The sequence below is a fragment of the Ictidomys tridecemlineatus genome, chromosome 11, assembly GCF_052094955.1.
Source record: "Ictidomys tridecemlineatus isolate mIctTri1 chromosome 11, mIctTri1.hap1, whole genome shotgun sequence".
Taxonomy (NCBI): Eukaryota; Metazoa; Chordata; class Mammalia; order Rodentia; family Sciuridae; genus Ictidomys; species Ictidomys tridecemlineatus.
Window position 1 is genome coordinate 6,581,079 of NC_135487.1, and position 24,674 is coordinate 6,605,752.

Consider the following 24,674-nt stretch of genomic DNA (forward strand, 5'->3'; position numbering starts at 1 on the left):
TGTCCTTCCTTTACGTCTCCTTCCTACCTATTTTTTCTTATCCTACTTAAACACACATGGAGTGTGGTGGAGGAAATGCTCATAGTGCAGATTAAATGTGACAACATGTTTGTTGTCTTACATTGTGAAGAGAACAAAAAATTAAAGTTCTCCTACTTGAGTACTGTTTGACTTAGCAAACTTCTTTGCTCACATCACTAAGGTATGAGTGAAGCCCTGAAAAACGCAAGTTGGGAAGGAAGACAATAACTGAAGAAAGGTTGAAAGGAGTAAAGATTCAATCCTGGGTTTCACTCTTATCACTTGCCTTTTTTTTTTTTTTTTTTTTTAACTTTGTTTTCTTTTTGCTGAGCTGGGGATGGAACCCTGGGCCTTCCCCGTGTTAGGCTCAGGCTCTCCCACAGAGCGACATCTCCAGCCCTTTGAGGAATTTGAGACTGGGTCTCCCTAAATTGCTGAGGCTGGCCTTGAACTTGCCACCCTCCTGCTTCAGCCTCCAGAATGTGAGCCACCGCTACTGGCTTTGGAGGCATCAACACTGGCGACAGAATTGCTCCTTTGGGGATGGCGTGGGGTAAGCCGCTCACTCGCTGAATCGGTAGTGATTGTGCAGTGATTTTGTGGCACTATGGATGCTGACTGTAAACACTCATGGTGGATTTTGCAGGGTACACAAAGTTACACGGGTACAGAGTACTGCGGTTCGTAATTTGTTAGTTGTGGGCCCATCCCTCCCTTTTGCTCGTACGATTTATTATAACGAACTCTGTACCAATATCCACACGTTTTCGCGAAAAGCAGGGTATTAAGCACGTGCCGGCTCTTCAGTCAGGGCCTGTGGTGCAGGAGCGACCTCAGCAGTCACGACCCCGCCGTCGCTGGGCCACCTTCCCGAGGAAGGGGGATGGAGCAGGCCGCCAAGACCCCTTCCCGGAGTCGCCGCCAGGGGGCGTGCGCAGGACAGAGAAAAGTTTCGCGCTTTGACCCCCGGCGCGGCCCGTCGCCTGTCGCTGCGGCGGGAAAAATCTGACCAGACCGTCTGGGCCACTGCCTCTTTCTGCCTTGGAGCGTCTTCCTGAGCTGGTCCGCGTGATGGAGGAGGAGGCGGAGGCCGAGGAGCAACAGCGATTCTCTTACCAGCAGGTACAGCGTAAACCGGGGCCGGGCTGGGCAAGCACGGCGTCGAGCTCATGAAAGAGGAGAAGACCTCGAGGCCTCGTTTCACTTCTGGGGGTTCGCGCCCCAGTGGTCGGCTGCCGCTCGTATCTGCGCATGCGCCGGACTTGCCGGCGCGGGCGGTTCTGGGAGGCGGTTTCCGAGGTAATGCGGCTGGGACCCGCGCGGCGGCGCTCGACGGCGGATTCCCGGGGAGCCAGGCGCGCGCGGGGCTGGCTTCGGAGTCAGAGCCGCAGCCTCGCCTTGTCGTTCGCGGTCCGAGGCTGGGCGCCGGCGCTAATGGGAACCCGGGCAGGCGAGACTCAGACCAGGCCACCGCGTCAGGTGGACCTGGGCTCTGGTCTCGGCTCCCCGGCTCGCGTCTGTGTTGACCTTGGCCCAAGCGCAGTGTGCTCTATGGCGAAATCCGAGTAGGAGTGACCCCTCTGGGGTGGTATCGAGCGTGCTGGCGTTGCTTTCAGCGGCACGGGGACTGCAGGGTGCAGAGTCATGAGAACATCACTGTCCCGGGAAGGGACCCTGGGTGGCAGGCAGCCCTCAGAGAGGACTGACCGAAGACACGCGCGCTGGACGTTTCCTCCCTGTGTTCCTTCGCAGTGTCGAGTTTCCTCCGCCCTCTGCCCTCCCTCTTTTTTGCGTAACCATCAGAAAGGGTGCAAAAGTCGTGCCAGGAACACCCAGGTGACTCATCTCCATTCATTGCTTGTTAGCATTTTGCTCCATTTGTGACCTTGCGCTGCGTCTTTTTTTTTTTTTTAAGCTGACAGCAACCGGTATCCCCCGGTGGTCTCCCATCCCAAGCACTAACGAGGCCTGACCTTGCTTAGAGGACCCAAGAGCAATTGCCTAGCATGCCTGAGGCCCTGGGTTCAATCCCCAGAACTACGGGTTAGGGGAAAAGACCCCATAATCGTTTTGTTCTGAATTATTTAAGAATAGTTACAGAGAGCCCCAGCCCCATCTTTAATTTTTTTTTTACTATTATGTGTTTTTTTATACATTTAATTTTATGTGGTGCCGAGGTTCTACCCAGTGCCTCACACATGCTAGGCAAGCGCTCTGCCACTGAACTGTAACTCCAGCAACGGTCCTTTAAATATTAAAAATTGAAAACACATTTCACAGGAACAAAGTGTTCTCTTACATGATCTCAATAAATTATCACATTTAGGAAGTTCAATATTGATAAAATTCTGTTATCAAGCATCCAGTACATATTCCCATATCCCCATTTGTTCCAAATATCTTTTTTTTGTGTGTGTGTGTTTGTGTGTGTGTGTGTGGTACTGAAGATTGAACTCCATAGCACTGAGCTTCGTCCCCAGCCCTTCTTATTTTATGAGATTGGGTCTTTCTAAGGCTGACCTCCATCTTGGGATCCTCCTGTTTCAGTCTCCTGTCTCTGGGATCATAGACATGCACCATGTTTTTTCCTTACTGAACCCATTTTTTTTTTTTTAAGCAAATGACAAAGACCCAGTTTACCAACTTTTTAAACCAAGGCTTAACATTACATATTTAAACAATTGCTAAAACTTAAAAGTTGTCTGCATTCATGCACAACTGGAAAACATCCTTACATTTATATTAAACCAGAAATGTATTACCATTAATGCATTAATATCTTTCACTATAAATACTTTAAAAAACAAATTATATATTTTTTTATTCATTTTTTAAATCTATATATGACAGCAGAATGCATTACAATTCATATTACACATATAGAGCACAATTTTTCATATCTCTGATTATGTACAAAGTATATTCACACCAATTTATGACTTCATTCATGTACTTTGGATAATGAAGACATTACATTCCACCATCATTTCTAACCCCCTGCCCCCTCCCTTTCCCTACCACCCCTCTGCCCTACCTAGAGTTCATCTATTCCTCCCACGCCCCCCCTTCCCACCCCACTATGAATCAGCCTCCTTATAGAGAAAACATTTGGCATTCGGTTTTTTGTATTGGCTAACTTTACTTAGCATTGTCTTCTCCAACTCTGTCCATTTACCTGCAGATGCCATGATTTTATTCTCTTTTATTGCCGAGTAATATTCCATTGTGTATATATGCCACATTTTTTTTATCCATTCATCTATTTTTTTTTAAAGAGAGAGTGAGAGAGGAGAGAGAGAGAGAATTTTTTTTTTAATATTTATTTTTTAGTTCTCGGCGGACACAACATCTTTGTTTGTATGTGGTGCTGAGGATCGAACCCGGGCCGCCCGCATGCCAGGTGAGCGCGCTACTGCTTGAGCCACATCCCCAGCCCTCCATTCATCTATTGAAGGGCATCTAGGTTGGCTCCACAATTTAGCTATTGTGAATTGTGCTGCTCTAAACATTGAGGTGACTGTGTCCCTATAGTTGCTTTTTTTTTTTTTTTTTTTTTAAAGAGAGAGAGAGAGGGAGAGAGAGAGAATTTTTTTAATATTTATTTTTTAGTTTTCGGCGGACACAACATCTTTGTTGGTATGTGGTGCTGAGGATCAAACCCGGCCCCACGCATGCCAGGCAAGCACGCTACCGCTTGAGCCACATCCCCAGCCCCCTATAGTTGCTTTTTTAAGTGGAATCATTTCTATGGGAGGTGTATCCTGGCAGTGTTAGCTCACTGCGGGGCGGCACTACTTGGCTCACGGGTCAGACACATGGAGAGCAGACCTGTGCTGGTGTTAGAATGCAGTCTTGGCCTAGCAGTACTCAATGCCAAGCTCATGTTGTGTTATATTTTATACAAAAGCAAAGTGCATATGGAAATTACAACAATTTTAAAGACAAAAAAAATGGTCCTATTGTGTGATCCCAAAAATAAACTCAAAGTCTATGACAAGTAGGAGCTCCAATGAGCTGTTTATAAATACTTTAGGCACAATTATACTGAAAGTCAAGTTTGTATAAATTTTTTAAAAAATGTTCCTGTTAACCCTCAAATGGTGCTTGTTATAGTTTAACATTTCTGTTTAGTGCATGTGTTGAATTACTTGTTATCCAAGCATAGTAGCTGCACCTTGCCATTTATCACTAAGGACTTTTACTGGCCATCTCAACTTCTACTCTTTCTTTACCTTCTCAATAATTCTCTTTGTAATAATTTTCATTACGTTACTAAGTACTTAAAAACAAACAAATTATTTTTTGCCACTAGTATGATTTCAGTTGCTATAAATTTGAAGTTACCCATCCTACTGCCACCAAATCATATAGAAAAAAATGTAATGAGGCCACTGTGACCTAATGACCCAATGAAGAAAATCCACCTCGAAATGATGGAAATCCACTGAAAGCGAGAAAAACAAGCCTGCACCTTGGTTTCTGCTTCTTTGGGGACCCCTTCGATTCCCAAAAAAGTCTTCAAATGGGTCCTCAAAGAAGTCAAATGAAAATGGGTCCCTTCCACCAAAAAATTCCCTGCAGATATCATCTGGGTTCCGGACTGTCAAAATGACTTCCACCCCTCCTTTAGCAGTTAATCCTTCTTTGCCATGCTTGTCATAGATGTCCTGCTTTTTAGCATCCGATAACATCTCATGTGCCTTGGCTACTTGTTTGAGTTTTCTCTGTGCTGCTGCTTTATTCTGAGGATTTGTATGTGGATGCCACTTTAGTGCCTGTTTCTGATATGCCTTTTTGATATCTTCGGGTGAGGCATGCCTCTGCATGCCTAGCACTTCATATAATTTACCATGTTTTAACTGATTATTGGAACAAGTCCCAGGACGGTGTGGTGGGCAGGACAGGTCTGGCAGGGCTGTGCTGGTGGCAGCAGCAGCAGTGGCTCCTTTGCCATTTTCTTTTTCTCCTTTATCATTTTCTTTTTCTCCTTTATCTGACAACAAACTGGACTTGTGCCTTTGGAGTTCCTTTTCATTTGCATGTACAGTGAATACTTGCTGGTGGATAGTGCTCTCTTGGGTTCAGCTGTCCCCAAGTCCACTTCATCTGTGTCTTCAGCAGAGATAGATGACTCACAGATAGGCTTACAAAAGTTTGTTGACTTCATCCCAGGCCATTGCTAAGCTTGTTTTGCTCTGCTTTGAGGTTTTTCTTGGTACTTTATTCCTCTGCATGAGGAAGGAATAGTTTTCGGTATCTTCAAGGGTTGCTGAGGGCTGCTGGGGGGCGTAGCTCAGTGGTAGAGCTCTTGTCCATGCATGAGGCTCTGGGTTTGTTCCCTAGAACTGCAAAAAAAAAAAAAAAAAAAAAAAAAAAAAAAAAAGTGTGGAGGTAATTTGCAAAGGAACAGTGAAGGCTGTTGAGGTGGTACAAACCTGCTAATCAAAAGGGGGTCAGATGTGCCCTTACCTGTCTTTCCCTGTGTTCTTTACTTTTATCCTGTTTCATATAGGCCTAGCTCTGCCAGGGACTTGAAGCAGAGGCATGATTTCCTTCTGTCTTTACTCAATTAACTACCTAAAGGGCATAGTCTCTGACTTGGTTTGTCATTGTGTTTCTCAATACGTAGCACACTGCAAGTAATTGGCTGATAGTTGTGGAATAACTGAGGGAAGGTTTGCTGATACTTGGCAAGTACCAGTCTGACATCTCCTACTGATCTGCTGTCGTAATTCCTTATTTTTACATGACATAAGTCATTACAATAGCTGAAAGTAATATTTCTACAAGTCATACTCCAGAAGATCTCATTAATTGATTAGGACACGTGAAGAGTCACTCAACCATTATGGAAAGTGCTGAAGAAATTAGGCTGAGCAGATCTTTTTGGTCTTATTTATTTATTTATTTATTTTTGGTACCAGGGATTGAACCCAGTAGTACTTAACCACTGAGTCACATCTCCAGCCCATTTTTGTATTTTATTTAGAGACAGGATCTTACGGAGTTGTTTAGGGCCTTGCTAAGTTGCTAAGGCTGGTTTTGAACTCATCATCCACCTGTCTCAGCCTCCCGAGCTGCTGGGATTACAGATGTGTGCCAGTACACCCAGCTTATTTATTGTTTATTATTATTTTTACTTTTTTGGTATTTGGGATTGAATCCAGGGTACTGTACACTGAGCTATGTCCCCAGACCTTTATTTTTTATTTTGAGGCAGAGTCTTGCTAAGTTGCTGAGGCTGGCCTTGAACTTTTTGATCATTTTACCTCACCCTCGCAAGTAGCTGGGATTGTAGGCATATACCACTGCACCTGGATGGTCTTTTTTTTTTTTTTTAGTATTTATCTTTTAGTTGTAGTTGGACACAATACCTTTATTTTATTTTATTTTTTTGAGAGAGAGGAGGGGGGGAGAGAGAGAGAAAAAAAATTTTTTTAATATTTATTTTTTAGTTTTCAGCGGACACATCTTTGTATGTGGTGCTGAGGATCAAACCCGGCTGCATGCATGCCAGGCGAGCCTGCTACCGCTTGAGCCACATCCCCAACCCAACAATACCTTTATTTTATTTATTTATATGTGGTGCTGAGGATCAAACCCAGGGCTTTGCACGTGCTGGGTGAACCCTCTATCACTGAGCTACAACCCCAGTCCCGGCCCAGCTGGTCTTAATTCTTAAAGGTGTGGAAAGCTCTTATTTGTAAACTCATCCCCCCTCCCCTGCAAAGTATTTTGACTTTTTTTTTTTTTTTCTCCAGAGGCTAAAAGCTGCTGTTCACTACACGGTGGGTTGTCTTTGTGAGGAAGTCACCTCGGACAAAGAGATGCAGTTCAGCAAACAAACCATTGCAGCAATTTCAGAGTTAACTTTTCGACAGTGCGGTATGAAGCCAGGGTCTTCCTCTCTGTGTCTATCTGGGTTGGTCTGCCTGGGAGCAGTGTGTGGGTGGGACTGTGGTGTCTCTTACCCACACACGGAGGATGTCATGATCATCACACTCTTCATGAAAAACTTTTCCTGGCTGTGAGATTTGGACATTTTATGGGAAGAACTATTAGAGTTTTTTTCCTATTGCACCAACACTAAGGTATTAACACCTTTTTTATTATCTTTTAAACTGCCCTGATGGCTAGAACATTAGACGTTAAATTTTTTATTTCAATGCTTTGTAACATTTTTATATCACGTATTTTGACAGCTGAATTTGTGGTATTGGTACTTCCTTAACTTTAGAGGAAATTAGTGCCCTCACAAGCCCTAACCTGTTGCAGAATTTAATATTAGAGTATAGTTCCTATAGTTTCTAGAAATAAAGGTGGTCATAATTAATGGAAGGCTTATAATAAAGGGTGGAGGGTGTGAGAAGGACAGGGAGGTTATCATGATTAAAAAAGCTAAGGGCTGTGGGGCTGGGATTGTGGCTCAGTAGTAGAGCTGCTTGCCTAGCAGGCTCGGGGCCCTGGGTTTGATCCTCAGCACCACATAAAAATAAGTGAATGAAATAAAGGCATTGGGTCCAACTACAACTAAAATAAATAAATAAATAAATAAAAGTTAAGGGCTGTTACCAAATTATGAGGCTGCCTGAAATGCCTCCACTTAATCACTGGCAGTACGGTGCAGCATCCACATCCCCCTTCTCCTGAAATGAGACTGTGCTCAGGGTGGTTAAAGTGTATCCCTTTTTTTCTCTTTCAGAAAATTTTGCCAAAGACCTGGAAATGTTTGCCAGGTGGGTCGAGAGCTTGCTGATGTAGTGCTGCTTGCTTATATTCTGCTGATGCTCTCCATCCGGGGTGTGTGTGTATGTGTGTGTCAGGAGAGCTTTGGCTTGTTGTGTTTTAGAACTTTGTAGATGCTTCGTCTCTAATCATGATTCTGCAGGAATATAGCATCTGCTTTAATCATTCCGATTCAGACTTGGCATCTTTGGAAGTTCTCCAAGTATTTTCTGGTAAAAAACCTAAGTTACTCATTTCCAGGTTGAAAAGGCCTGAGTGATATCTCCAGGACTCTGAATGTGCTGGTGTCTATTCTAAGAACCATGCTTTGAGGATGGTTTGATTGCTCTGTGTCTTGAGTGTGGGCTGTCTGCCCTCTGAGGGGGCCCATTGGGTTCCACTGCAGTGATTGCTCGAAGGTGTATGGATAGTGATGGACAACAGAGGCTTTCGTTTGCTACCAAATGAGTAAGACAAGCTCTGTGGAAAGGGGCGATTTGCTTTCAGCTGGTAAAGCTTGAGCTTTTACAAGTGATTTATGTTCATCTCTTCAATTAGTAGCTCAGGTAATTGAAAACAATTGCAAGAAATTGCTTTTGTGCAACAGCTGGAATGACTAAGGCATAGAAGGCTGAAGCTTTCTCGCTATCACTTCTGAGCTGGTGCCAGTGCCTCCCATGCCCACCCTGTTCACCTTGCTCCTATTAGCTCTTTCTTTCTGGAATGAATATTTTGAATGAATTAAAGCACTAGGTTCTCAGAGGGCAGGTTCTAAATTTTTCCTACTCCTGTATATATTAGTCCCTAAAAACCGCTTAGTATTGTCAGTTTGGCCAAGAGGGATATTATGGGATATCCATAGTTTAAATGGCTTGTTCGTTGTTCACTTGGGCTGCTCCTGTGTGGCCTTCCACATTAAGTACATTTATCACCTTTGTTTCCCATTTTTGTGTTAGATGTGGAAAAAGACAAGGAAAATTTTCAAATATTTTTTGTAAAAATTCTAGAAAGAAAAATGCATTTAGGAGCTGAAGGTATAGCTCAGTGAAAGAGTGTGTGCTCTGCATGTGGGAGGCCCTGGGTTCCATCGCCATCAAAAATAAAAAAGGTGGGCTGGGGATGTGGCTCTAGCGGTAGCACTCTTGCCTGGCATGTGTGGGGCACTGGGTTTGATCCTCAGCACCACATAAAAATAAAATAAAGATGTTGTGTCCACTGAAAACTAAAAACTAAATATTAAAAAAAAAATTCTCTCTCTTTAAAAAAATAAAATAAAAAAGGTGGTGGTGGAAGAAATTAGAAATATTTAGCATAGAAACATATTAAGTTTTCTATTTTGTGTTTTTCATAATTTCATGAAAGGTTAATCTGCTGCTGCATCCTATGGGGAAGTGGTATGTGTGAGACTTAAGACCGGAGCTCTAGAAGGCAGGAGCTCACAGCTTACATAAAAATCTTTTCAGTGGGCTAGGGCTATAGCTCAGTTGACTGAGTGCTTGACTTGCATGTACAAGGCCCCTGGGTTCAATCCCCAGCACCAAAAACAAAAAATGTTTAATGAGAGGGCTTCTGAAAAGGCTCTCAGCAGCTCTTCTCTGAATCCTACTGTTAGAGGCTCTCCTCACTTCATTGGCACCTGTGTGTTCCCAAGCTCCCCCAGACTTTTCCTTAGAGCCAGAGCCGTGCAGAACCCAGCAAGCTGGCCTGGGATGGGTATGCATCCCTTCTACCTGGGACAGTCCACAAGTGCAGATTTTCTTTGAAGACTCATTCTTTATCTGAATTTTACCTTTTTGTGATATTCCAGCTTGCTTTCATGTAAAAAATTATTCTTTTAAAGCTTATTGCTGAATAAGACTGATGTTCTGAAAATGTCACTTGTTTTTCTTGGAGCTTTGTGTATTCTCTGTCACAGTCTATAATCCCAGGGTTATAAAGGCCCCTGTTTGAGAAATCTAACTATGTATTTCAGGCCAGCTGTATTTTAAACAGTTTTTGTAGACTGGTCTGGGAACCTAATCAGCATTTATAACATTTTGATGAAAAAATGCATTTACATTCTAAATAACTAATTTACCTGCAAGCTTGGCAAAACCGTTTCCCAGTTTACATTGTAAGTTTCCTTTATTTAGTTTGGAATTTTTAGTCTTCTCATATTGTTTTTTTTTTTTTAAAGAGAGAGAGAGAGAGAGAGAGAGAGAATTTTAATATTTATTTTTTAGTTCTCGGTGGACACAACATCTTTGTTTGTATGTGGTGCTGAGGATCGAACCCGGGCCCCACGCATGCCAGGCGAGCGCTACCACTTGAGCCACATCCCCAGCCCCTTTTTTTTTTTTTAAAAAGACAGAGTGAGAGAGAGAGATGGAGAGGGGGAGAGAGAGAGAGAGAGAGAGAATTTTAATATTTATTTTTTAGTTCTCGGTGGACACAACATCTTTGTTTGTATGTGGTGCTGAGGATCGAACCTGAGCCGAACGTATGCCAGGCGAGCTCGCTACCACTTGAGCCACATCCCCAGGCCTTCTCATATTGTTAATATGTTCACATTCAAAACTTTTAAGGTAGATATTCTATAGTAAATAAATTCTGGGAATCTTTTTGAAATAGTTTTTAGAACATGAACCTGTGTTGCTTAGAGTATTATATGAAAGATTGCTGGGCTGGGGGTTTAGGTCAGTGGTAGAGCACTTTCCTAGCATGCTTGAGGCCCTGGGTTTCACCCCCAATACTGCAAAAGGGAAAGAAAAGGAAAGAAAAATTGCTGTTATTTTCCATAGAGTAATTTTCGGGAATCAGAGGTTTGTCTTAGGAGAGTCTGATGTTTTGTGGTTGGTGTGGGATTTACCTGTTCCTCCATGTAGGAGAGAATTAACTTTAAAATCTGGTGCAAATACCAGACACCACACCAAGAGTTAGGATTGAGTTTGTTGTTTCCCCAGAACTTCCTTGTGAATAGATAAGGTCACTCTTTAGAATGGTGTGCATATTCCTTTCACTTATTTCTTTTTTTTTTTTTTTTATAATTTTTTTTTAATATTTATTTTTTAGTTCTCGGCGGACACAACATCTTTGTTGGTATGTGGTGCTGAGGATCGAACCCGGGCTGCACGCACGCCAGGCGAGCGCGCTACCGCTTGAGCCACATCCCCAGCCCCTCACTTATTTCTTTTTAAAAATATTTATTTATTTATGTATCTTTAGATTTTTTAGGTGAATATATTAGTTTGTTTTTATGTGGTGCTGAGAATCGAACTCAGTGCCTCATGCATGCTAGGCGAGCACTCTACCACTAAGCCACCACCCCACTCTACCACTAAGCCACCACCCCAGCCCCATCACTTATTTCTTTCATTGCACTTTAAGTAAACACAGATAAGAGTGGTCCAATGGTGTGACTAAGACTGGGCCCTACTGTGTACTTGGTACTCCAGTGAGGTCGTCTGTAGTCAGGCCTCATACTTTGTGGCTGCCTTTATATCTCCTTCTGTTTGTCCTGATCCTTGCAGGTTGCTGATTAGCACTTATCTCCCTGCCTCCTATGTACTGGGGATTGAACCCAGGACATTCTACCACTGAGTTATATCCCCAGCCCTTTTAAAATTTTGTTTGGAGTCAAGGTCTGGTTGTGTTGTCTAGGCTGGCCTCTTGCCTTGGCCTCCTAGGTACTTAGGATTGTATGTGTTCGCCACTGCATTCAGCTAGAAGTTCCCTCTTAAAACGGGTATTATCTCATGACAAGCAGATATTGTCATTCATGATGAAATGACATGTGATACTGTACATTTAGCGGGAGATAATTTCTGTGTGATTTTATCTTTAACTCAGCAGTTATTCAGTGAGGACTAATATGTGCTGACCACTTTGCTAGTTATTAAGGATACATTGATTCTTACTTATTCCTGATTACAAAGTTCTTATTTATTTTGAGCAAAAGTTAATAATGGCAAGAAAGGATTAATCAGAGTAATAAATTATTGAATAGAGCTCATTATCTGAAATTATCTTTCATAGCAAGGATAAGAGGACTGGAATGAGACTTTGGGTCCAAGCTGTGAGCAAGAAACCGACTTCAACTTAAAGGATGTTCTTTGTTCTGCTGAGGCTGCTGTGGAGGCGAGGCAGAAACAGTTGCCAGAGATGGGTGCTGGGAGGCACCTGCATATGCTTTTTCCTGTCATTTATGCCTTGGAAAAGAGCTTTGGGATCTTGCTATAAGTAAAGCCACTCTTCATGGAAATTCTCTTGCTCTTCTATTTAATCTGTATTTAAGCAGAAGTTCTCTTTGTATTTTTTTTTAAAGAGAATTTTTAATATTTATTTTTTAGTTCTCGGCGGACACAACATCTTTGTTTGTATGTGGTGCTGAGGATTGAACCCGGGCCGCACGCATGCCAGGCGAGCGCGCTACCGCTTGAGCTACATCCCCAGCCCTCTCTTTGTATTTTGAGGCTTATTTTCTCTAAAGTTGTACACTGACATTTCTCTTGCTCTTTCTGTGGTATTCACTGTGATCACGCAAGACACTTTGGAAGGATTTTTAACTCCTCCATCTCCTTCTGCATCTCTGGCCCCTGTGGCCCTTGGGCAAGGTGAACAGTTAGGTTTCTGCCTTCTCTGGGTCTTCTTGGGTCTAATTGGTGTCTTGCTAGTAACCTTACTCATTTTAAATGTTACTGTTGCTCAGTGACCACTATCTAACAAGATGATTACTTAGGGGTACTGGCTAGTTTGAAGTCTGACCGTGAGTTAGGATTGAAGTTAGGATTAAAGTTCATCAGAACCTTAAATAGCAAACATTTTGGTGACTTGTTTCTGCCCTTTCCATAGACATGCAAAAAGAAGCACAATTAACACTGAGGACGTGAAGCTCTTAGCCAGGAGGAGTAATTCACTGGTGAGAGATGAATTTCTTTGCTCATTCCCCTTTCCCATCAGAATACATTATTCCCAATTAATCACTTGAAGCCATGAAGTTAATCCCTAGGGCACCTTGCATTAAAAACTAGAGATGGTTGAACTATGCAGACCTGCCTGAAATTTATGATCTTTCTTTCATGATGATGAATCTTATGAAGCCAATTTGAAATTTTCTAATCAGCACTCTCTGAATTTCATAATTTGCCCTCTTTGTAATCTCTCAAAACTTTGGTTCCATGTTTCATTTACAGCATGATGTCAGAGACTGGTCACAGGCTAATCTGTGGGGAGGGTTCTTTACGTACCCATAGTTCTCCTCACAGGCAAGGTGTGGAAGAGTATCTATGAGGCTGAATGTGCAGGAAAAAGCATTTTCTCTCTCTTCTTTTTCTTTCATTTTTCTTTTGGTGGGGTAGCGCAGTGTGGGAAGGAGTATTGGGAAATCAGGCCAGGAGTGATAATAGAATATAAAATATAAAAATAGAATATAAAAAGATAGAATAAAGAACTATCTTTATTTTTTATTTCAAGACAGGGTCTCACTAAGTTGCTTATGGCCTTGTTAAGTTACCCAGGCTGGCCTTGAATTTGCAGTTCTCCTGCTTTAGCCTCCCAAGTAGCTGAGATCACAGGCGTGTACCACGGCATCTGGTGACATTTTCTATCTTTTCAAGTCTAGAAATTATTTTGACTAAACTTTCATTTTTCAGGTAAAGACAGAGATGCTATGATCATCCCAGGCTAGTGGCTTGACTGACAGCAGACCCAGGACACCAGGAGGTGTCCTAAGTCCAATGCTAGCAATTAATACACTGATGGCCCCAATAATGTGGTCTCCACAAGGACAGGGTATTTTTTGCTTTTGTTCTCAGCTCCATTAACACTACTTCTAGAACAGTGCCTGCCAAAAAAGAGGTGCTCAATAAATAGTTGTTCATGAATTAATCTGTGTAGTATTTTACTTAAATTCCTGTCTCAGCCTTCTGAATAGCTAAAACTATAGGCACACACCACCACACTCCGCCTGGGTGGGTTTTTAATAATATATCTTTATTAGTCCCACTTTATAGGCTTGGCAACTGAAGTTCAGTAACTCCCCAAAGTTAAATAGGAAGTTTTGAAGCTTAACCTTCTGGCCCTCAATCCAGTGCTGTTTTCTTCACCTTATCTTTTCTACTCTCCTCTCTTAATATCCTTTCTCCAAAGTTTAAGTCAAGATTAAGGATGTGGCATTGGGCAGACATTCTTCTCTTTGTAATTTCTGCACAATTATAATTTATTTGGTCTCTTTTAGTTATCAATTTCTGTTGCAAAGGGATGATCATTCACCTCATCTAGGAATATTAATTGGGAAGTCATTTCCTTGTATATTTGTTTACTTCATAATATTGTTTTTATTTTGAACTCTTTTAATTTTTTTTTTCACCCAATACACCTTATTACAGAGGAGTATAGCTAAATTTGTGCATTAGACCAAGTCCTCCGAGAGCAGGAGGAACTTTTCTTATTTATCTTGTATCCCTAGTACTTGCAACATATCAGTTGCCCAATAAACTTTAGTTGCATAAATTTAAGGGGTGTTGATTATACTCGAGCTTTGTTTTTTGTAGTGTTGAGGATGGAAACCCCTTTTGCCTTATGAATGCTAAGCAAACACTTTGCCACTGAGCTCCACCCCGGCCTTCCACTTTTACTTTATGAAGTAAATTTCTACAAACTTCATTTTTTTTTTCAACTGGGGCCTTCCACATGCAAACTTCCCATTTTAGATTCTTTCGATTATTCAAGGAACTCTTACACTGAAATATACTGTTTGGAAGATACGTGGATAGCACTCAGTTGATTTTTATAGTTGATTCCTTTTTCTAGAAAAAAGTTTTGAAGCTGCCTTTAACTCTAAGAGGGGTAACCCAGGCTTTTCTATCCAAATTCTCTAGATGTGAGTGGTTGGGGACAGTGTGGCTGTTATTTCTAGGTTTAATGATTTACAAGCAGATTAAGTTTTTTGTTTTTTTTTTTTTTGTAGCTAAAATATATCACAGAGAAAAATGATGAGATTGCTCAGTTTAACCTGGAACGGAAGGCAAAGAAGAAAAACAAGTCAGAGGATGTTAACAAAAGCTCAAGGGAAACAGTAGAAGCTGAAGCAGCGGACAGTGAGGACTGAGCTCTCACCACTGAGGCAGCCCTCTGCAGGTAGAGCCTCTGGGTTTTTCTGTTGCCTCAGAGAATTTTGAAGTGATAAGTAGAGATTTAAAAGAAAAAGAGGCTAGGCAGCTTTGTGTGCTGAATTCTCCAAGCCATTAACTGCAGAAGCTAGTTTAAAAGACACCCAGAAAGTCCAGCAAATACTGCTGTGTATTCCTCAAGCACAACAAGAAGGCATGTGTATGAATGGTATATCCTGGGACTTACACACACTATGGCTAATAAAATTGTGTGAGCAAGTAAGCATGATAGCCTTTTTCAAACAGAAATCATAGTTATTTTTCATTCTTTTATGTAATTTTCTTAGCCAAAAGGCAATCTCTGAAAGATGAATAAAGCTGTACTTATGTAGCTGTCTGATTACCAGTATTTTTAAATCCATGCCACTGTGATCACAGATAAAAAGATGATGTTTTGGAATGCTTCTTTTTGCTTTTTAAAGGCAATTTTCTCCAGAAACACAGTCCACATGACTTTTCTCTGGCTATTTTGTAATTCAACTGTGGTTCTACTGTGTAGAAATTTTGCTTAAGTGGAAGATCTGGAGCTACCACTGCAAAACATTTCAGGATGTTGTCCTCCATTTTAGTTTTTGAGAGATGATGTTGCCAAGGGCACCAGTTCTACTGTCTTTTCATGTTTTTGGGTTCTTAGAGGTCCAGGACCAGCCTTTCTCCTATGGGGCAATAGAGATTGCACATACAGAATGTTCTCAACACAATGTCTCAACACAATGTCTCTTTGGATCTTTACAACTTTATGACTGTCCCTTTTTATTGATAAGCTGAGTCTTGGCACAGTTAACCAGCTGCCAGGATCACCAGGTTGTTTATCAATAGAGATGGAATTTGCATTTAGGGCTGTTGACTCTCTTGTGGGAAAGAGTGAAAGGGCATGCACTTTGGGTAGAATTTATACCATCTATGCCTCCAATAGCAGCAAAAGATACCCCCACAGTCTGACCCAAGGGAAGTGCTGGCCATGGTCAGAGTCAAGCACTGACCTCACACTTAATGGATTCAGGTTCTGCAAAGAACCAATCATTTGAGCCCATATGTTAATTGTAACATCTGGATGTCACATCAATGACAGAAAAGTGAATCATAAGGCCTTCCATTGTTCACATACATTCAGCCAAAGATCTGCATGAAAAAGTTGTATTTGCAGATAAACTTTCTTTAAATATCTCCTCAAAAAAAGTGTAGGGTGTGGGCACTATGTACTTCCCAAAGATTGATAAAACTAGGTCTGCATCTTGGTTCAGCAACCCTAATAGCTATTACTTTCTGAAACTGTGTTTTTATCAGTGAAATAGGGTTAAAAATACCTTATAACAAGGTTGTGTGTGATAATAAAAGGAAATAGGTAGGACCATGTGAAGAGGCTGATGTCTGAAAAAAATGTGGCCTGGAAACACAAGGCAGTTTACATTTAAGGTAGTTGTCCTACTTAGACCAATTCCTCAAAAAGCTTGAAATAAACAATCCTGAGCTAATTTTTTATTAATGACGTTAACAGGAGCCAGGAAGGATTAGAAATATCTCCTTGTGCAGAGAAAGCTCTGTACCAGGTTGTAGATGGCTGACATCTGTTTTTTTTTTTTTTTTTGATAGTAGGGATTTGAACCCAGGAGTGATTAACCACTGAGCTACATCACCAGTCCTTTTTATTTTTTATTTTGAGACAAAGTCTCCCCGAGTTGCTCAGGGCCTCGCTAAGTAGTTGGGGCTGGCCTTGAACTTGTGATCTTTCTGCCTCAGCCTCCCAAGTCACTGAGATTACAGGTGTGTGCCACCATGCCCACTTTTTAAAAAAAAAATAATTTTAGTTGTACATGGACACAATACCTTTATTTTATTTACTTATTTTTATGTGGTGCTGAGAATTGAACCCAGTGCCTCCAAGCACTCTACCACTGAGCCACAACCCCAGCCCCTATGCCCAGCTTGTTGAGTGATATCTTTTTTATTTTTATTTTTTGATTCTAATTTGTTATATGATGGCTGATATCTTAAAACTTAGATATCTAAGAAAAGTTTATCAAGCCAAGTGTAGTGGCGCATGCCTGTAATCCCAGCAGCTTGGGAGGCTGAGGAAGGAGTATTGCGAGCTCAAAGCCAGCCTCAGCAAAAGTGAGGTGCCAAGTGACTCAGTGAGACCCTGTCTCTAAATAAAATATAATAGGGCTGGGGATGTGGCTCAGTGACTGAGTGTCCCTGAGTTCAATCCCAGGAACCCCAAAAATGAAAGGCTCATTGGGTCATGCTGATGCCCTTTGCTGAATTAGGAGATCTCTGCAGAACCTCAGAGGAAGGTTAGTCCATCTCCCCACTAATGCAGGAACCAGTCTATAGCATTCCTGCTGCACCTGCTTGAACACCTCTAAGGACAGAGCTCTTTCCATTAGTAGACTTGAAGTTTATAAGTTTCTCTTTCTAATGGAAAGAGAAGACTTGATCTTCAAACTTCAATCTGTGTCCTAGTTCTGTCCATTAGGATAAGCAGTCCTATTTTTTGTAGTAGTTCAGAACTGAGCTCCTTTTCATCAAAGTTCCCATTGTTCATCTTTTCAGAAACATGTCCTTGTATAAAACATTAGACTAAGAGCTCCAGGAGGGTGGGCCTTGAGGTGGTGAACAGTGGTCACTCAGTGCTTTGTGTGATGCCTAGTACGTGATAGGTACCCTGTGAATACTCGCTGCCATGGTCTAATGAGCAGAAGCCTTTGTGTAGGTTATGTGCCTCTAATCAGGAGTTTCCAATAGTGCTGTGCTTGGATCTTGACTATCCCACCTTTAGAGCTTTTTTGGTCTTTGACCTCAGGGTGACATTGTTTGAGAGGTGGTTGAGCCTTTGGAGCCTAGTAGGAGGTCCTTAGGTCATTGAGGGGTGTGGCCTCAAGGCAGATTATGAGACCCTGGCTCCTTCCTCTTTGCTCACTGACTCATAATGTAAATAATTTTACTCTGCCAAGTCCTCCTGCCATGATACTGCTGCCGTGCCATAGGCCCTTAACAATGGGAACAGTCATTTATGGACTGGTACTTCCAAAACTGTGAGCTAAAATAAACCTTTTCTTTTTTTTTTTTTTTTTTTTTTAAATAAACTATTTTTTTTTTGAATTTTTAATATTTATTTTTTAGTTCTCGGCGGACACAATATCTTTGTTGGTATGTGGTGCTGAGGATCGAACCCGGGCCGCACACATGCCAGGCGAGCGCGCTACCGCTTGAGCCACATCCCCAGCCCAACCTTTTCTTTTTATAAGCTAATTATCTCAAGTATTTTGTTTTATTGACAGAAAAGTGTTGAATGCAAATATTTTGTAGTGAGGAGCTCACCTTGGTATGGGAGGGAAGTATGTGATTATGTGTGTTTTAGTGAGAATTCCTCACATTGAGTACCTGCTTTGTGTTCTGCTTGTGGTAGTTGCTTATATGGTCTCATTTGATCCTCATAACTTTGATGAAGTGGTTAGTTGACATTGTTTTAGCTCCACTGTATATGAGGAAACTGAGGCTACAGATAGGTTAATCCAGTGATAATTCAGGATTGTAGTCTTGAACCCTATGAAGTCCTAAGATATGGACTTTTTGTCTGTGTGTGGTGAGGAGGTACCAGGGATTGAACTTTCCCAGCCCTATTTTGTATTTTATTTAGACACAGGGTCTCGTTGAGTTGCTTAGGGCCATGCTAGGTTGCTGAGGCTGGCTTTGAACTTGAGATTCACCTGCCTCAGCATCCTGAGCTGCTGGGATTACAAGTGTTTGCCACCTTACCTGCCTATTGCCACCTCTTGAAAATAGCCAGTGATAAGCTATCAGAGCACACTTCTCATCCCCCCAGAAATTTTCTTATCTTTCATATGCCCCCAGGTTGTTATAGCTCTGTCAGGGAGGAGGTGGCATGGGTCCTTGTGTACTTGTGTTCTGTGAACAGGGCAGGGGATGTAGCTTAGTGGTGAAAAACCTTTAGGTCAATCCCCAGTGCCCACTGCTGTTCTCCAAAGTGAGTTCTTTGTACAGGCTAAGTGCCCAGAATGTTTAATGTGTTCATTGAATAAAATATACAAAGTATACTAATCATATAAGAATATACTAATCATATTCATGGCTCAGCTGCCATGAATTTCCCTCTGCAAGAATACTTCAAAAAATTTTTAAAATTTTTTTTAGTTGTAGATGAACACAATACCTTTATTTTTATTTATTTTTATGTGTTGCTGAGGATCGAACTCAGTGCCTCAAACATGCGAGGCATGCGATTTACTGCTGAGCCTCAACCCCAGCCCCCCAATTTTTTTTTTTTTTTAATTTTGAAACAGGGTCTCACTAAGTTGCCCAGGCTGGCCTCGAACTCACAATCCTCCCATGTAGCCTCACAAGTGACTGGGATTATAGCCATGTACCACTGCGCCCAGCTGGATAATTTAAAAATTTGCTGAGATTATTTTAGGTAAAAAAAAAAATATTTTGGTATAGAAATAAAGAACTAAACATACTGTGTAAAGCTGCAGGTCATCAGGGCATGCTAGTTCTACCTAGAATGTTACCATAATTGTGCAGGGGCTGGAGGTGGGGCTCAGTAGTAGAGCACTTGCTTATACATGTGAGGCCCTGGGTTTGAGTCCCAGGACTCCAAAAAGAATTAAAAAAAAAAAAATCAAACTATGACAAATTCAAGATTGAGATTTTCCTTGTTTAAAAGGGTGTTGGGCTGGGGTTGTGGTTCAGCGATAGAGTGTTCGAGGCCCTAGGTTCGATCCTCAGCACCACATAAAAATAAATAAATAAAAGGGTGTGAATCAGGACTTTAGAAAAACTGAAAATGCCCATGTTGACTTCTGGAAAGAGCTTTCAGTTCTTGTTTCTTTGCTTCAGTTGAGAGCCTGCCATGGATGCTGCCCTATCAGGAAGGTCTGGGGTAGGGTTTCAGATCTCTTAGCTGTCTCAGTTGGGTGAAGGGATCCATGCATTTGTCTGTGTGTCTGAAACTACAACCCTGAAGAGAAGCCAGGAGGTGGCAGAGAAGGACTTTGCTTCCAGGCATTGGTGTTGTCCTTGGGAGCAGGGTGGTCCTGGGAGCTGGCCAAGTACATTTTGGCATACATAGTTTCTCAAACGTGTCTATGACCTACAGAAAGGTGCCTTACATATGACACATCCACGCAATGTGAAATGATATTTGACTTTATGTGAAGCACTCTCACTTCTGTTTCCTTAAAAAAAAAAAAAATCCCAGCAGTTTGGGAGGCAGTTCCTAAGGCAGAAGGATCATAAGTTCAAGGTTCACAAGGCCAGCCTCAGCAACTTAGAGGGGCCCTAAGCAATTTAGTGGCATACTGTATCAGAATAAAAAATAGAAAGGACTGGGAATGTGGCTCCATAGTTAAGCACCCTGGGTTCAATCCAAAAAAAAAAAAAAAAGTGCTGGTCTCTGATCTCTCAGTGGCCTGGCTGCTCCGGTTGCATCACCTGGGCATCTGCTGGATTGCTGAGGGCTCCTGGCTTTTCCCTGCACCTGCCTCACCCTCTGCACTTAGGTCTCACTTGGTAGTTTGAGAAGGCCTGGCATGGGTCCAGTGGGTCTGGCCTGCTAGGTGGAGGGCAATGCTGGGGTGTGGTCCTCTCCCACAATTGGGTGAAGCCAGTGGTGCTGTCACTGTGTCACTCTGAGCCTTCATTGCTTCTGATTTTCTTTTTTTTTTTGGCGGGGGTGTGACGGGGATGCTGGGGATTAAATTCATGGGCACTTGACCACTGAGCCACATCCCCAGCCCTATTTTGTGTTTTATTTAGAGACAGGGACTCACTGTGTTGCTTAGTGCCTCACTTTGGCTGAGGCTGGCTTTGAACTCGCCATCCTCCCGTCTCAGCCTCCTGCGCCACTGGGATTTACAGGCATGCGCCATTGCACCTAGCTTGCTTCTGATTTCTATTGCTTATAGCAGACTCAGTCTTACTTTACTTCTTGTGGATGCTGGGGAAGGAACCCAAGGCCTTATGCATGCTAAGCACGTGTTCTACCACTGAGTTATACCCCCAGTCCCTCAGTCATACTTTTATATGGGCAAAAATTTTACATTTTAAACTCTTTATTCAAGGCTAATTGTATATTATGTTAAATCACTTGGTTTTGTTCTCATGGCTTCCTGCTTGTTGTAGACATAATTGTGAGGAAGTAGAACTTCCTCAGAAACAAGCACACATGGATTCCAGAATAAGAGCAAATTCACTCTAAACACAGGAAAAAACCTGAGGCTTTAATTAAGGGGCTAAATTCATCCCCAAAATGCTTTTGTGGGCACTGATTGCTCAAGCTCATGCGTCACTCATGCGTGAGTGTGAGGAAAGAGGGCCACAGGTTTTCAATTGACATGTATAGATGCCAAAACAGCTGGTACTGGAGCTTAAAATACCCCAGTCTCCAAAGAAGAGACCCACATCCACAAAACATTGACTTCAGGGCTGCCAAGAAGGATGGGCGGCAGTAGAGCCGGAGGGAAGTGGCCATGGGCCTGTGCAATGCTGCTACTGCTGCTCTGGGGGGCCACAGCCACTGCTCTTCCCCTCGAGAGTGGCCCCAGCCGCCAGGACAGCACGGTGAGTACAGTCTCTGCTTGGCCACATGCTAGCCTGTTACCAATGTATCTCTTTGCCTGGCACTTTGGCTACCCTGTGGGCTCCCAGCATCTGCGTGGCCGAGTGTGTGTGCACAGGGCAGGGCAGAATGCTGAACTCCAGTGTCCTCAGCTGCCCTATCCCATTCAGACTATTGATTTTCATGACTTCACTTGTTCCAGCCCGGGAAGTTTGTCAGAGACCTCGGCATTTCATGGGGAGCCTCTCTCCTGTGCCGGCTCTGCCTCTGCTAGTCTGATATGCTGCGAGTACTCCAGGCCATCTCTTTGCACTCGTGGAGTGGCTCCTGCCTGTATTCTAGAGCCTACTTCTAGAGCCTTCATTTACTTATGTAGCCATATTCTCAGATTAATTGACATCATTACATTTTCCACCATGAGAATTTGTAATTTCATGGGTAATTTATTTCTCTTTTTCCTTTTTTGAAAAGGTTCCAAGAAGAGTTCATAAAGTTGACCATTAAAAATGGATTTTTCTCCACAATTACCAGATGAGTTTCAGACAGGTCATTTATCATCAGATTACTCTTAGAAGCTTTCAGTGGATTTGAAAGGTCAGGCTGTGAGTGAAGCTTAGTGGTAGAGCACTTGCCTCCTAAGTGAAAGGCACTGTTTCAATCCCTAATATTGCCCCTCAAAATAATAAATAAATAAGAGACCACAATTTAGCATCTCAATCTGATCTGTATCAGAGAAAGATGCCCTAAGGTGGGACAAACTAAATTAGCCTGATTCACCTTAGGCTTCCTAGTTGCCAGTCATTTGTCTGGGAGGTGTTAGGGAGGTTGTGGTGACAGATTTCCCCACCCCTCTAATTAAGCACCTCAGCAAAGATTATGGGACAGAACTATCAGGTTTTTTCCTTGTCTGACAATTATTGACTTTCCTCTAATTAGAGCAATTTTTTAAAGGTATTCTCTTAACTTTCTCATCCTTTATTTTATTTCTTTGTAGTGCTAGAACCCAGGGCTCTGTGCCTGCTAGGAGTTGACTTTCTCACCCTTTGAATACAAATGTGATTTGTGTTAAGGAATCTTTTCTTTCTTTTTTTTTTAAAGTGAGAATTCACATACCCTTTAATGCCACTGAACCCGATGGTTGATTTTTCTTTCCTTTGTCATCTGCTTCTCTTTGAAAGCATATGCAAGAAGTGGCAGAAATAAAGAAAAATGGCCTCCTGACTTTCCTTGCTTGGTGGCATGAGTGGACTTCTCAGGCCAGTCCTGGAGCCCTTACTGGAGGGGATGCCAGTGAGGTTTCCAAACGGCAGGAAGGCCCACCCCTTCAGCAGCCCCGTCGCCAAGATAAAACGCCCTGCAAGAACTTCTTCTGGAAGACCTTCTCCTCCTGCAAATGAACCACCCAGGATTACTTACTTATGTAAAGTATAATGGTGGACCCAAATAAAGTGTATTAAGCAGCAGGGTTCTTTCTTTGTGAAGCAGTTTCTTCTTCCCACTTTATTCAAAAAGTATTTTTCAGTTTCTTGGGAACTTAGACAGAAAAATAGCAAGTTGGAGGTAAGCCTGTGTGTCGTCTTGGCATGACCTTGTCTCAAAAGTAGAAAGAGAAAATTTCAATGATACCCAATACTGAAAGTATTTAAAGCAGTAATTGGGAACCCAATTGAATACTGTATGTTGTAAGTGTTGCTGGGGATTCAACTTTGGCATTCTACCAACTGAGCTACATCCCCTGCCTTTTTTAAAATTTTATTTTGATAATGGAACTCATTAAGTTGCTGTGACTAGCCTCAATCTTATGATCCTCCTTTCTCAGCCTCTCTAGTTGCTGGGATTATAGGTGTGCCAGATGGTAGATTTTTCTTGTCATCTGCTTCTTTTTAAAAGTATATACAGGAAGTAGCAGAAGTAAAGAAAAATGGCCTCCTGACTTTCCTTGCAGTCTGGCCCAAGTGAATATTTTTAAAAAGGTTTTCCACATTTTTTATTGTTGCATTATAATTGTACATAATGATGGGACTAATTGTTATATATTTGAAGGTTTATAATGTAACAACAATATAATTTGGCTAATTTCACTCTCCAGCACTTGCCCCCATTTCCCACCCCCTGGGTGAATACTTTTTTTTTTTTTTTTGAGATCCAATTCAGGGGCTCTTAACCACTGAGCCACATCCCAGCCTTTTCTTATATATTTGATTTAGAGACAGGGACTCACCAAGTTGCTGAGGCTGTCTTTGAACTCTGGATGCTCCTGCCGCAGCCTCAGGAGCCTCTGGGATCACAGGTATGTGCCACCATGCCTGGCTGGGTGAATATTTTTGATAAAGATCTTAGTGGTTCTTGCCAGATTCAGTTGCCCACACCTGTAATCTTCAGGGACTTGGTAGGCTGATGCAGGAGAATTGAAAGTTCAAGGCCATCCTGGGCACTTTGGTGAGACCCTGTCTCAAAGTTTAAAAAATAAAATCAGTGTCTGGGGGATGCAGCTCAGTGGCACAGCACTTGCCTAGCACATTCAAGGACCTGTGTTTCATTCCCAGTAATACACACACACTTTCTGGTGGTTCTTGCTGAACTGGGTTCCATGTCATTGGGCTTTTTTTCCCACCTTCATTCTGGTGCTTGACAGTCAGTTGTGTCCTTGTCTTCCTTTGAATTTAAAAGTTAAAGGCTGCACATTTAAGAGTTTAGAATAGCATCTTATTTCAGTTCATTTTGATATGAATTGTCTAATTTAAAACAATGTTTCTGGGACTGGGGATGTAGCTCAATGGTAAAGTGCTTATTTAGCATGAAAAAAGCCCTGGGTTCCATCCCAGCACTGCAAACTTTACAAGCAAATTTTTAACATGTGTTCAAAGAGCAAAATGATTGATTATTCCTCATGTTTTAGCTAAAATTAATTTTTAAACAAATGTTATGCTATTAAATAGACATCATGCTGACATGTTTATAAAAGTTAAATTCAAATTTGCTGTTATGTACCAGTTTTAATTAGTGACTTAATATTAATTTGTTACAATTCTTTCCATGGATTATAGCTTCAGTTTTGCTTTGTGAGGAAAGATGTCTACTTATAAAAATATTATTTCAAACCAGATGCACCAAGCTGCGCTACTGCCCAGTCTATTGCCTGGTGCCTCAACTTATTTTTTCCTTTTTTTTTTTTTTAACTGGGAATTGAACCCAGGAGT

The 24,674-nt window shown here is 42.0% G+C and overlaps 2 protein-coding genes and 1 pseudogene across 3 annotated transcripts; 2 read left to right on the forward strand and 1 right to left on the reverse strand.

The window, feature by feature from the left end:
• The first annotated feature begins 984 nt into the window (after nt 1-984).
• On the forward strand, nt 985-22,868 carry Cenps (centromere protein S). 2 transcript variants are annotated; one of them, XM_005334771.5, is made up of 6 exons: nt 985-1,143; nt 6,783-6,906; nt 7,724-7,757; nt 12,577-12,643; nt 14,693-14,862; nt 22,653-22,868. In XM_005334771.5, exons 1-5 carry the CDS (start codon nt 1,093-1,095, stop codon nt 14,831-14,833), a joined length of 417 nt encoding a protein of 138 aa, XP_005334828.1. In that variant the 5' UTR covers nt 985-1,092; the 3' UTR covers nt 14,834-14,862; nt 22,653-22,868. The 2 variants fall into 2 exon arrangements, with proteins under 2 accessions (XP_005334828.1, XP_077881397.1); XM_078025271.1 differs by having other exon boundaries at nt 22,573-22,695.
• LOC101960801 (dnaJ homolog subfamily B member 6 pseudogene) lies at nt 3,557-5,529 on the reverse strand (annotated as a pseudogene).
• On the forward strand, nt 19,047-22,937 carry Cort (cortistatin). The gene is made up of 2 exons (XM_005334772.5): nt 19,047-21,476; nt 22,653-22,937. Exons 1-2 carry the CDS (start codon nt 21,354-21,356, stop codon nt 22,869-22,871), a joined length of 342 nt encoding a protein of 113 aa, XP_005334829.4. The 5' UTR covers nt 19,047-21,353; the 3' UTR covers nt 22,872-22,937.
• The last annotated feature ends 1,737 nt before the right edge of the window (nt 22,938-24,674 follow it).

Bases quoted from the DNA above. Each gene is read 5' to 3' on its own strand.
- Cenps (XM_005334771.5), top strand. From the start codon at position 1,093: ATGGAGGAGGAGGCGGAGGCCGAGGAGCAACAGCGATTCTCTTACCAG. The intron at 1,144-6,782 runs GTACAGCGTAAA...TTTTTTCTCCAG, and splicing joins AGCGATTCTCTTACCAGCAG to AGGCTAAAAGCTGCTGTTCA. The intron at 6,907-7,723 runs GTATGAAGCCAG...TTTCTCTTTCAG, and splicing joins GTTAACTTTTCGACAGTGCG to AAAATTTTGCCAAAGACCTG.
- Cort (XM_005334772.5), top strand. From the start codon at position 21,354: ATGGGCGGCAGTAGAGCCGGAGGGAAGTGGCCATGGGCCTGTGCAATG. The intron at 21,477-22,652 runs GTGAGTACAGTC...TCTCTTTGAAAG, and splicing joins CCAGCCGCCAGGACAGCACG to CATATGCAAGAAGTGGCAGA.